General features: G+C 35.7%; 1 protein-coding gene across 1 annotated transcript in view; it reads left to right on the forward strand.

The window, feature by feature from the left end:
* The first annotated feature begins 3,393 nt into the window (after positions 1-3,393).
* NSUN6 (NOP2/Sun domain family, member 6) overlaps positions 3,394-13,020 on the forward strand; it is a 19,853-nt gene continuing 10,226 nt past the window's right edge. Inside the window, exons 1-6 of the mRNA XM_009874747.1 lie at positions 3,394-3,468; positions 4,188-4,343; positions 6,009-6,088; positions 7,268-7,377; positions 10,022-10,175; positions 11,429-11,510. Coding sequence (XP_009873049.1) covers positions 3,394-3,468; positions 4,188-4,343; positions 6,009-6,088; positions 7,268-7,377; positions 10,022-10,175; positions 11,429-11,510 — 657 coding nt within the window. The remainder of the gene's footprint in view (positions 3,469-4,187; positions 4,344-6,008; positions 6,089-7,267; positions 7,378-10,021; positions 10,176-11,428; positions 11,511-13,020) is intronic.

Here is a 13,020-nt window from a genome sequence, read left to right on the forward strand (position 1 = left end):
TTATCCCCCCTCAAGTATGTTCCTCGGCCTGGAAGATAGCAAACTGTTAAGTCTCAGTGGAGAGTCATTCCCTATCTATATATAGGTCTTCGTCTTTCCCTGAATCTTTCTAAGCTACTTTGTGTCTTTTCTGAGATAACGGAGATGGATACAGCTCGGGAGCTGCAGGTTGTGTCGATGTGCTCTAAACTTCCAGTTGTGTGGTTTTAAAATTTCCAGGCTGCTTACAATGGCTCAATTCATAGAATCATAGAATGTGTTGGGCTGGAAGGGACCTTTAGAGGTCATCTAGTTCAAACCCCCTGCATTGAGCAGGGGCACCTTCAACTAGCTCAGGCTGCCCAGCCCCATCCAGCCTGAACTTGAATGCCTCCAGGGCTGGAGCCTGCACCCCATTCCTGGTCAGCCTGTTTCAGTATATTCTTCCATTACATTCTTTTGACTGCTCTTTCCAACTGCAGAATTGCTTTTCACTTGCGTGTCGTTCCCTCTACATTAAGCAAAATGATACTGGATTTCTTGTATTTGTCATTCAAATGCACGTGTTGAGTCCATGTGTGTTCCCGCTGCTGTAACGGAGCAGCTCTTCTGCAGCAACATTTCATGCCAGGCCCCACAAATTAGTCAGTGTCAAATCTTAACTTCTCCTGTTAGGTGTTTCTTGACTTCCTGAAGTGTTCATTAACTATGGTTACAAGCACATGCATCATGGTTCTGAGAGTTAGGGTTCAGCCTGGAGAACAGAAGGCATCACGGAGATCTTACAGATGAAATGGGGCCTACAGGAGAGATCAGGAGGGGTGGTTTGTCAGAGAGTGTAGTGATGGGACAAGGGGTAACAGTTTCAAACTGAAAGAGGGTAGATTTAGATTATATAGAAGAAAGAAATTCTTTTCCGTGAGGGTGATGAGACACTGGAACAGGTTGCCCAGAGGAGCTGTGGATGCCCCCTCCCTGGAAGCGCTGCAGGCCAGGCTGGATGAGAATTTGAGCAGCTTGGTCTAGTGGAAGGTGTCTGTGCCTGTGGTGAAGGGGTTGAAACTTGCTCATCTTTAAGGTCGCTTCCAACCCAAACCATTCTATGATTCTGTGTGACATCTACCCTGTCTACACAAGGAACAGTAAAATCTCCTTGGTTTTCATCTTGTTTTTCTGTTGGCCCTCATTATATTGCCTAGTAATATACTTGCTGCCCTATTTAGAAAGATAGCGGTTTCTAACACATTATAACTTTTTGATTTTGGTGTGAAATTTCAAACCATATAGATTCTACATTATTTTTTGACATAGTTGTGTTGTTAATTTGTATTATGGGACTAGCTTTCCTTTCAGAACACATTTAGAGAACTTCATTGCAGTTCTGTCTTTTGGCATAGTGTTTTTGACCAGGAGTTTTTGGTTTTGACTACCTACTGGCTCATGTTTCATGGTAGCACGTTTTAAAAATGAGGTAGAAACACACCCTGGTGCCAGTGTGCTGTCACATCAGTGGTTGGTTTTCCATTAATAAGTAACTGTAACTGTGAGATCATCTCAGTCATTCTGTGGGATTCTTCAGTTATCATAAAATACCCATTTAACATCCTAAAAAGATACATTCATAATGTTCATACTGAAGTCACTGATAGAGCTCATAAAGGATATGTATTTTTACCAGTTTTCAAATGCTTGCTTAATTCTTTTCAGGATTCTGATTCTTCAAGAACTTCACAGGTGTGGGATTTTTTTTTTAAGTGCTATTTTATTATGCTTCTGAAGAAAAAGTCTTTACAAATACGAACCATATAGAGAGGAGGGTTTGGTGATTTTTTTTTTTTTTCCTGTAATGTAGGCATCCTAGGACAACAGCTCAGAAGCATGATATGTCACATTGTCTGAAATGTTAAAACTGAACTTTGGTAATTTCATCTGTAATATGAACTATTGTAGCACTATTAGATTTAGCAGAAATATCAAGGTAAATTCTTTTGAACATTTTGTTAGTTTCTAAAAATAACTTCTTTAATTCCATTACAGTTTCTTTCTTTCCAGGGCTGCTAATGTTGGGAATAAGGCTTTGAAACTCCTACCCAGGAAACTGAAAATTACCTTGGGGCTTAAAAGTTCAGTCTGAAAAAGATAACATTCTCCTGGCATTAAAACTTTAGCTGAATCCAAAATATCAAAAAAGGATTGGTTTGGGTTGGATTTATGTGATAAAAGCCACAAATAGTCTCAAATCCAAATAGAACCAAACTTTCCAATATATTTTTATCTAAGTATGTTTTCTACAATGAAAAGGTAGTATTTCAGTATTCAAATTTCCGTGTTATGAATGGAATAAACCTCAGTGATGGAGAAGTGTTTTCACTTTGCCTCCATTTAAATTGGTGTAAACAAGATATTAAGTTTTCCAGACTGAAGTGTATATCAGTCTTTCAGAACACAGGCAATACAGGGGTGGGCAGATACAGTTAGGGAAGGTAACTGTATTTTATTACCTACAGAGAGAAATAAACAGAATAATTACAAAGAATAAAACCTGCATCAGGGCTGAGCTACAGTAGGGACTTTATCGCTGTGCTTTACAGGAGGAATTAAAGCAACATCTGGACATTTCCTGTGTCTTCTAACAAAGCACTCTTTTACCAGACAGCTTGAAGATTTTTCAGTAGGGATCAGCAGAGGTTCTGCTGTATTAATGCTTCACCATATGGATTAAACACCGAGTCAAGAGAAAACTGTTACTTATAGTCCGTCTTTAATTTTTTTTAATAAAAATCATTGTCCATGCACATGTCCCTGTATTATGAAGTTTGGATAAGTTGAACTATGGAGGAAACCTAAGAAGTTGAGCTTTCAAGAAAGAAATCTGACAGGGACAAATAAAAGATTATCTGTAAAAATGAACAGATATGATGATATTAATTAAATGAGAATCTCAAAGATGGAACTTAGAAGAGTCAAAGCTAGATTCTGTGAGGAGCCTTTGTGAACGTGTACCATGACTATCCAGCAAGTTCTCCCCAAAGGTAGCTAGAAGAACTCTAATAGGACAGGATTTAGACCCTTTCTTCACATTTTAAACACACCTATAGTAGACTTCAAAGATATGGCTGGAAAGGATGTGGCAGCATGTAAACCAGTAGCCTCACTGTAATGGCATTGCAAATGCTACACATATTAATGAATATATTCTGAAATGTAATTAACAGTAGCATTGCTGTCATATCCTGAGCAATATCTGGAATTTTAAGTACAGGAAAATTGTATTATTAGAGCAGAAGAATCAGAAACTGAAACTTAGTTTGTTAGTACATCTTATGTTATGTTTATAAACTTGCAGAATATGATAAAAGCCTCTATTTTACTTTTTAAATTTCTTTACCAGCAGATTTTTAAAACCAAAGGAAGATGTCTTTTTTCCCAAAAATCTCTTTCCACCCTGAAGTTGAAGAGTATCTCACCAAAGTGTTCAGAAATAATGAGGTATGTGAAACAGATACTACTAATCATCAACAAATATTCACTAACTAAATACTGTTATCATTCCTTTGATTTAATACCTTACAGTTAGTTACTGTCTTCACATCATATGCAGATTTATATATATAGTTCTATTTAAAATATAAAATTATTCTTTACATCTATTGGCTTAAAGTAACTTAAAAATATTTTTACTAAACATAGCATAAATCTGAGACTTCAGTTTTGGATCCCACTGAAGAGTGATCACAGAGAAAATTAACCACTATTAAACCACACAATATTGCCAAGAAATACTCCCTTACGCCAGTGAGAACCAAAAATACTATAGACAACCTATGAATTCCTAATGTCAAAGGACAGAAAAATAACATTTTTGTATATTGAGATAGGAGTTATTAATTCATATTTTTGAATCTGCTCTTCCATCTCCGTAGGACTGTTCTTGTGCAGAGCTCACTAGGAGTTAGTTTTGGTCCTTGCTGCAGCCTGCTTACAATGATCTTGCTAATACAACTTAGTTTTCCAGTAAGTCCTTTTCAAGAAATTTATGAGGTTTTCACTGGAATTAGGCCTCCAGGCATAGACAATCCTCCCTATTGCACACCACACAAACATATTCCTCCATTTCTACAGAATGTTTATTCAGTGGGTTTTTTTGGACTGAGCAAGAGGCTGCTGTGTGAATCTCTTTAATGTAAAATCTCTTCTTTCACTTTCAGCTTATCACTGCTTTAGGTACACAGGAGGCAGAGAGTAAATATCAATCTCTGTTAAGTCATCTGTCTCATCCACCAGGTTTCACAACTGTTAGAGTTAATACCCACTTGTCCTCAGTGAAACATGTGAAAAAATTGCTGTTTGAAGAGATCCAGAAGGTTTGTGCAGTTTCTTTATTACAGCAAAAATAACATCTTTTGCCTGATTATGAGAGCTTTTCATACTGAAAGCTATTCCTTAACTTAATACACATCCACTAGTACTAACATCATGCAGTCATATTGATTTCCTGTTGGCATTAAACAGTAAATGAAAATTCATTGTCGAGCAGCATCCAAGAAAGGCCATAACAGAGGGAAGACACAACTAACTCTTTCGTATGGCAGATCCAGACCTTATATAAGATTGGGGTACTACTGTAGTAAATACTACGAAAGGATCATAATTCTAGAGAAGATAGTAACAAGAGATAAAAACTGTAGTTCAGTATGCTGTGTTCAGCTTGTTTAGAACATTCTTACTTAAGACAAAAGGAGAATGGCTGTATATCTCATTGCACAAACTGTTTAGGAAAGTGAGAAAATATGTGTTTTAGAAACTGGAGCCAGAGTGATGCCCTGCAGCTTCTGTATTTTTTTTTTTTTAACTTGTTTTTAATCTTTTTGTAATGTTTTGGATTTCTACTTACCTTAATTAAACATTTATTTGATAATATATGCGCCATTATGTTTAAGAAGTAGATTATTTTGAAACTCTATCCTAGATCTTCACTCTGTCTAAAATGATCCAGTTCTTTAAGTAAATTATTAATGCTAGTGGGTGTACAGGGAGCTATTGCATGACAGGAGCCAAGACAGTTCTGTGATGCAGAGGCAGTTGACGGTATTCTGCTGGCTGGAATGGTAATGAGTTATGCTAATTTTAGCTGGATTGTAGAAATCTGGAAATGGATAGTGCAGTATGATATTTTGCTTCAAGGGAAAATGCTTTGCTGAAAACTGAATTACGACTGGCTTTTCATAAACTTTTTGTAATTTTAATTGTGGTTATATTGGAAAAAGAAACAACAGATTTTAACAAAAGCATCCTTATGGATTGTTTTCTTTCTTAAGAGAAAATACCTAGTTGGACTAGATGACCTTTAAAGGTATCTTCCAACCCAATGCGTTCTATGATTTATCACATGAAAAGTAATATATGGGTTTGTATGGTTTTTTTAGGTTATATTTTAGAAGTCTCAGACAAGAAGACAGTGCCTTTTTAAAGTCCAGGAAGAGTTTTGAAGTGGCAAGCTGTCATTTTTTTTCAGTTATGTTCACAATTCATCTCTCAGTACCCAATCAATGTTAAGCTGAAAAGAAAAATTAAAAGCGTTACCAACCTGGCATATTAAGCAGGACGGGTAATATGTGAATAGAACTAAACGTTGGCTTATAATTAGTAATATCAAAAAGATAACACAGTTTAGACCCAAGTTTCTCTGGTCATGTTACTGTGATCTGATGACAAGCCAGAAGAAAGTAAAAAGCAGTGGTAGGGTTATGCGTGTCAGAACACTGTCCCACTGTCTGAAGTCAGTTCACAATGAATCCCTTTGTGGCCTTCTTATTTCTCACTTTATTAAATGTTTAGTCTTGCACGGTAGTATTTTTAATACGGAGTGTTTCCTTACACACGATTTCCCAACCTCTCTTAAGTGTTTACACTACATTTATTTTTTGTACTCTACAGTTATAAATTATGAATGGAAAAATAAATTTCAGTCTAATTAAGTACTTTGGATTTTTAGTATTGCTTAACAATTATGTTTTTTAATGAAACAGCAGTTTAAAGGACTATGTGTTCCAGTTCTTGAGCACCCGAAACTCCAGGACGTCTTATTAATTCCTGTCATTGGACCCAGGTTTGAAATATTCAGTCTTTAGCCTTAAAATGTCATAACATATATTTTACTTATAGATTTCTTGTTAAACAGTTATGATAACTAACTCACTGTAAACGAAGCACAGTTCCATTAATATTAAGACCTAGCAGACAGTCTGTATCCTAACCAGGTCAGAGTTTTAGTCCTTAAAAGGTATAAGAAAACAGAGAGAGTTCTCTCTTTATTTATGAGATTAACCTTTTGTATGGAAAATATAACAAGTACATCCTCTCTGGAAACCCAGCGACGTGGCAGACAGCAGATCTAAACTTTTGTGGTGAAATGTAGAACTAGACCTAAATAGAGGCAGGGTTTTCTTCCACTGGAATCAAGACTAGAGCAAGACTTAAGGAGAATGGATCAATAAAGCTGAGCGGATTCCTGAATTATTTTTATTCTCTACCAAGTGATTATTTGTTCTTCATTCTTAAGATACATTGGGATGTTTCCCGTGTTTTATCTGTGTCTACCCCTATGGAGTTTCTTCATTATGTTATTTAATTCACCGATGGACATTGAAGTACCTTGTTCATAAGGAAGACTAACATACTTCAGATTCAGGTTATTTCATGACTAGGTAGAGATTAGTAACAAGTAGTACAAGTTCAGAAATGCTGTACATTCTAAAATAGCATCTCATGCTTTTATTTATTCTTCATTCATTTATTCATTTAATTTTCCTTTGTAGCTTTTCTGAACATTCTGTTCTTTTTATATTCAGATATGTTTACACTTAACCAGTTCAAGTAACTGTGTTCTTATGGGCAAAGTTCCTTGCACATGGTTACGCATTTATTATAGAGGTATCTAAGAGCTGTTAAACAAAAAGTCACTTCATAATCATCTGGTCTAGGAATGGATAGAAGATTATTTCTCCACTCCAGTATAATTTATTTGTATTCTGTGTCAGGTTTAGAATAATGGCAGAATATGTCAGAATCTGCTTTATTTTCCTTCTGATTTCCTTCTTGGTTGTTTCCTTTAATTCTCCTGGGACTAAAATAAATCTTTTAACTGTAATACATGATGGTTAACTTTGTTTTCTATTACATTGTGACAAAAACTATTTATGAACTAGTTTACGTGGGGGCTATTTGGTTCTTTTTTCTTTTTAACGCACTAATTTTTTTTAAACTGAACTACATTTTGTATTTTTAGGCGAGATTTAAAAAAACATGCATCTGAAGTCATCGTTGGAGCCCAGTGTGGATATGCGGTGCTTCGAGGAGCACACATTTATGTCCCTGGAATCATGTCTACCTCACGATGTAAGAGTTCTTTAAATACATGCAGTTAAGTTGTAAAAAGGACAGAAAAAATGTTGTCCCTTGATGGAAATTTGCAGTAAATAGTGACAGTAATTATTTTTTCTAATCACAGCTGGAATTAATCCTACAGTTGTAATCTATGGTAAATTTATTATACTTATAATAAATTATAAGTAATTATTTCTCACCTGTCCTAAGCTCTTTTTTACATATGTAATTCTTATCCGGAGTATTAGTTCTCAAGGATTTCAGCTGCTTCTTTTCAATTGAAAATCTTTTTAAAGAGCGTGTTCAAAGTAAAACCTGTCTTTTTAATAGTTTTTTTGCTCCTGAACACTAACTTTTAATATCGATGTTCAGCAGAATAAACTCACAGAAGTTTATTTCTTTCCAGTCTTGTCAAAAAACAAAAGAGAAAAAAATAATAAAAGGAATACCACAGATACATCTGGATGCTAACTGGATGTATATTGGTTATTTAGTAGATACTGTTTCCAGATATGTTATTTATTTATTCAGTCACAAAGGTACCTGCCTTCATGATCCTGTCAGATTCTGATGTTACAGATCTAAAAAAACATTGTCTTTTTTTTAATCCATTCACAATTCATTTGGTATTGTTTGTGTATGAGAGATCTAGTAAAAAGGTAGTTTTTTCTTCAATTTTGATGTCAAATTCTTAAGAAATGAAAATTTTTGTTCCGGTGACTGTGAGGTAAGATAAAAAAAACCCCTTACATATACATGTTTAATGTTCAGCAGCCTATTAATTTTTTGTTTAAAGGTCATAGTAACTTGATTTGAAACCCATATAATTTTGGATGATTCACCTCATTATTCTATTATGATGATTAGTAGACCTTATCATGGTTTTCTTATTATTAAACAAAGTGAGTCAGGAAGGCATTCAATTAGCCATTTCATTTCCTTTCAGGAAAAAAACCTTCAAGAAGTTTTAAGCATAGGCTTAAGACCAATTCACTGAACAGGAATGTTTTTTCAGTCTAGGACTTGATAATGAAATAAGTGTATTGCCGTAGCAGTTGTTAAAACTGTTTATTTAGACAACCTCATAAATATTCAAATCCCTCTCTGAGTCAACTAGTGATTTATCATAATTGCCACATATAATTATGCATGCAACATAAATTCAAAGAAAAGATACTGTAAAACTTTAGGAGTACTTCAGGGGAATTGTAGATAGGAAAAAAAAAATAAAAGGGCATGCTACCCACTTGAGGCCAAGCATAATAAGGCTGCATTAAGCACAGATGGTCTAACTAGGGGAAAAAAAAAAAAAGAGTATAACAAGAACATGCATTTAATCACTGAAGTTGCAATTCAAATGAAAGTAAAATAATTATCAGGGGGCTCTGAGTTTAATTTAACTAATCAAACTCTAAGTTTTGTGTTTATGGAATGCCAATATAAGCTACAAAAAACTTAAGAACTGCACACGGTACTAAAGCATTTTGAAAAGACAGTTGCCAACAGAGAGGGAAATAAAATCCTTTTGTTTCAATACCGCAAAAATCATTGGCCAATATGCTTGATAGAAGAGCTAAATTGCTGCAAATTTTTGTCCTTTTAAGTTTAAGAGAACAGTAACAGGTTATCACATAATGTTTTGTGTGCCATTCTGTAAAAAGAAGCTATGCAAAAAAAAAAAGACAGATCTAGTGGCTACCCAACAAATATTACCATTTAAGAATTCCAGGGCATCTGTGTATACTAAGAAGGCCACCTGATTATAGGAAAAAAAAGATTCCTAAATACAATTCAAAGAATTCTTGGGAAGCTGAACTGGCATTAGTCTTACTTGTCATCAAACACATCTGAAATGTAATTTTGGAAAACTGTCGATTTCTGTCAGTGGAGGACTTTATTTTTAAGCATATGTATTAGCCAGTCAGTGTATAGAACTTGCTCAGTTTTCTACAAAAACACCTAAACCTTTTCCATCTATTTTTTTCTAACTCAGATAGATTGTTAAGTCCCTAGGACCACACTTCCAGAGTTTGGTGTATATTTACATACTCGACTGCTCTGGAGGGTTTTAGCTGGAGATGTAAAACTCATGTAGAGGGTTATCGAAAACAGTTGCCTTTGGGAGAAGAAATACACCAGAAAAATTGTTTCAACAGGAATATATAATCACTTGTATCAAAGCAATTGTTAGGAAAAATGCAGCTGTAGGTATGTTCCACCTAGCCCTTGAGAAGGCATTAGACAAGTTTAGTGTTACTGTCTTTGCAAAGTAAGTCTGAACCAGTGTTGTTTGATGTACTTCTGTATGTGGAACACACACAGAGGACTGAATCCTGAAGAGTGTACATAAAATTTATAGGTAACCATGCCGTGATAAAATATATAAATGAAGATTTGTCTAGCCACTTAAAAAACAAGACACACTGTCCTATTTGTTACCTTGTATCTCTTAATAGCTCTAATCATTTGGTAGCCATCATTCACCATGTACACTTCCAAGCTAATATAATTTTCTTCTTTGATTACATTAAGAAAGTTTAAATTTTGGTATGATGTAGGAGCTGAAGTAAGTAGTCTCCTGAAAATCCTAAAATATTTGGTCACTACCATCTTGTCAAGTATAATATTAATCTTGAAATTTCCATTCTTTGCACAGTTATGAAAGCTGGGGATCTGGTTTCGGTGTATTCAGATGTTGAGGGGAAATGTAGAAGAGGAGCAAAAGAATTTGAAGGAGCCAAAGTTTTCCTTGGAAATGGGATTTCAGAACTGAGTCGCAGTGAAATCTTTAGTTCAAGTGGCCCATTGAAGTAAGTCTGCAGTAACTATAATGTTCACCTACAGCTTCACAAAGACATTTGACTGACATCTCTGACAGTCTGCAAAAACAGAAGAAGGTCTACAGAGAAAATTGTATGCCAATGCCTAGTGTATACATGTCTGGCCAAAAGCAGTTATGGATTGAAATTAACATAGCTAAATTAGTTTTATACATCTCTTTATATTATCAAGGCTTGGATTAAATTTGTGTACAAAAGAGATAAATTTCCTTTATGCAATTTTTACAGATAGCTCCAATTTATAATGTCCTATTTTTTTTGTTACAGTTTACTTAATGGTATAATTCAGAAGAACATCAGATTACAAAATTCTAAAAATATTTTTCTTGGTTGATTTGTAAATGTGTCACTATTTGAGAGCACCAGGATAAAAGTTTACTGTGGCTGCCTGGACCATGTTGGGCACCAAGAAATCTGACAGAGTTTAAGGCTGGGATGGCCACTAAACTCTGACACTCTCTGTGATCCCCCATTGCCCTTCTAGGGGAGGATGAGGGGAGCCAGGGAGAGGAACTTGGGAGGTTGAAAAAACTTGAACCACTATAATGAAAAAAAAAAACAAAACAAACTACTAAGAACAACAATGAATATGTTAAACTATATACAGGTATTATACAATTATACAAATGTATTTAAAAATAGAATACGCTAATACGGAGCCCCCACCCTCTGGATGAGGACTATGTCCTCAACAGAAAAAACCCAAAGTGGGCTCAGCAGCAGACAGCAGTGCCCAAGCCCAGAGTCCCAATAACAGTCAAAAAATAAAAAATAAAATTAAAGAAAAAGGAGCTGTGCTGCTTCTACACAATATGAGCAGAAAGGGAAGAAAAACCTACCTTGGTGAACGGTGCTTTTCTGGGAGGAATAGAAGCAGCAGGAAGATCAGCAGCACAGGAGCGATAACGATGAGGCTCTGACCACCCTTCCCACACAGCAGCACAGAACCTCAGAGCTCTTCTTAGGGGCCTTTTTATACTGAGCACATGGGCAGGAACACCGTGATTGCTCCATTTGGGACACCTGACCCATCCTCTTCTCCCTCTCTGGGACTGCCGCCTGTGCTGGGCAGCCCCAGAACGCGTCTATCCTGGTGCTCACAAACCAGGGCAGTAAAATTACTGATTCAAGTTTCCATTTTAATTTAATACCATTGAAAGTTATAAATAAAATTATTATAAATTATTATAAATAAAATTATCAAATTCTAAAATGTTTTTCAGTGGGATGGGCATAAGAATGACAGAACCAGTCTACCTTAGTCCTTCATTTGACAATGTGCTCCCTAGTCATTTGTTTTTACAGGTATGTATGTTACAAAAATAAAAGCCTGTACTTTTTGCAGAATAAAGCAATTCCTCTAAGCACACAGTAATACTTTATATATTTGTTGTGTATTATGACACCTAGTTCACTCTTTGGATACAGAGAAAACAAAAGTGTTTAGAATTAATTCAGTATCAACATGTAGGTGGTATAATCATACCACATCTGAGATATGATAAGGGACTTCAAAGTGTCACTTAAAAACTTAAAAATTCTTTTTGCACAGATACTCTGCACAGAACTTGCAGGTTTTGGAATCTGCCTATGAATTCGGAAACATGGCCCTCTTTCTGGATACATCCTTCTGCAGATAATCAAGAAAATCTCCAAATATTAGGTTGACTTTAAGTTGAAGAGAAAATCTCTATCTTCTTAGCCCTGATTAGAAAAAACAAACCACCTGAACAAAATAACGATGAAAAAACTTACAGTAGCACAGTTTTCACTGCCTTACTATAAAACTGCACAGCTTCCAAAGAATGGCAAATTTTATGTAGTTTTTATTGTAAAACTTAAGAACTTATTTCAAGCTAGCTTTTCCTTTTGCGTCTTTAATATTTGTAGTACCTGTGGTCATTTTCCCCCACAATAAAACTAATTGAAAGTAATACTCAGATATGACAGCCACCTGTGCTATGTTGAAATGCAGGATGAAATCATGGAACTTAATAGTTTTCTTACATCAGGTAAAATTCTAGGGTTTAGTTTGCTGACATAGAGAAGGTGAATAGCTCAGTTAGATTTCTAAGACAATTAGTGTGCCAACAATGGTGCTGTATTTTTTTGATAAAAGATGATTCAGAAGCAGAATTTAAAACAAAATCAAGCTGTCCAGTCTTCCAAAAAGAAGTTGTAATCTTTAAAGCAAAGGTAAATTTTATCTCAGATAAGCCCTTGTTCAGAAATATTCTCTGCAATTCTAAGTTATCTCATTTGATAAGTATCACTCAAACACCAAGATAAGTCCTGTATTACAGTGAATTGTCTCAGTCGCTATGTGTTTTGTCAGAAAAGTCAGCTCAGCAGATGAGGGATATTTATGCATATATTCTCGTGGTAATTGGTCTTAGTATCTTTAACTCAGCATCCATGCTGTCTTGTGGTGTGGACAAAGGGTAGTTTATCAAACAATATATTATCTCTTGGCCTGCAGTAGGGGAGGGGCCTTTTCCTCCCTGATTCAGCTTACCGAAGCACTTGCTTTCAAGGAGCAGAACTGTTAGGGGGGGCAGGTTATGTAAAGAGACTGGCACACATGAGAATTTAGATCTTATTCAGCTTCATGCCCACCAGGATCCCCAGGACCTTCTCTCAAAGCTGCCTTCCAGCCAGTCAGCCCCAGCCTGTGTTGGGACCTGGGGTGCACCCGGCGCAGGAGTGAGCGGTTCTGTTTGTTGAGCTTTGTGAGATTTGCCCTTCTCCATTTCTCCAGCTCATCAAGGTGCCTCTGCATGGCAGCACAGTCTTCCAGTTTATCTACCACTCTTTA

Source organism: Apaloderma vittatum, unplaced genomic scaffold (assembly GCF_000703405.1).
Source record: "Apaloderma vittatum isolate BGI_N311 unplaced genomic scaffold, ASM70340v1 scaffold13618, whole genome shotgun sequence".
Classification (NCBI taxonomy): Eukaryota; Metazoa; Chordata; class Aves; order Trogoniformes; family Trogonidae; genus Apaloderma; species Apaloderma vittatum.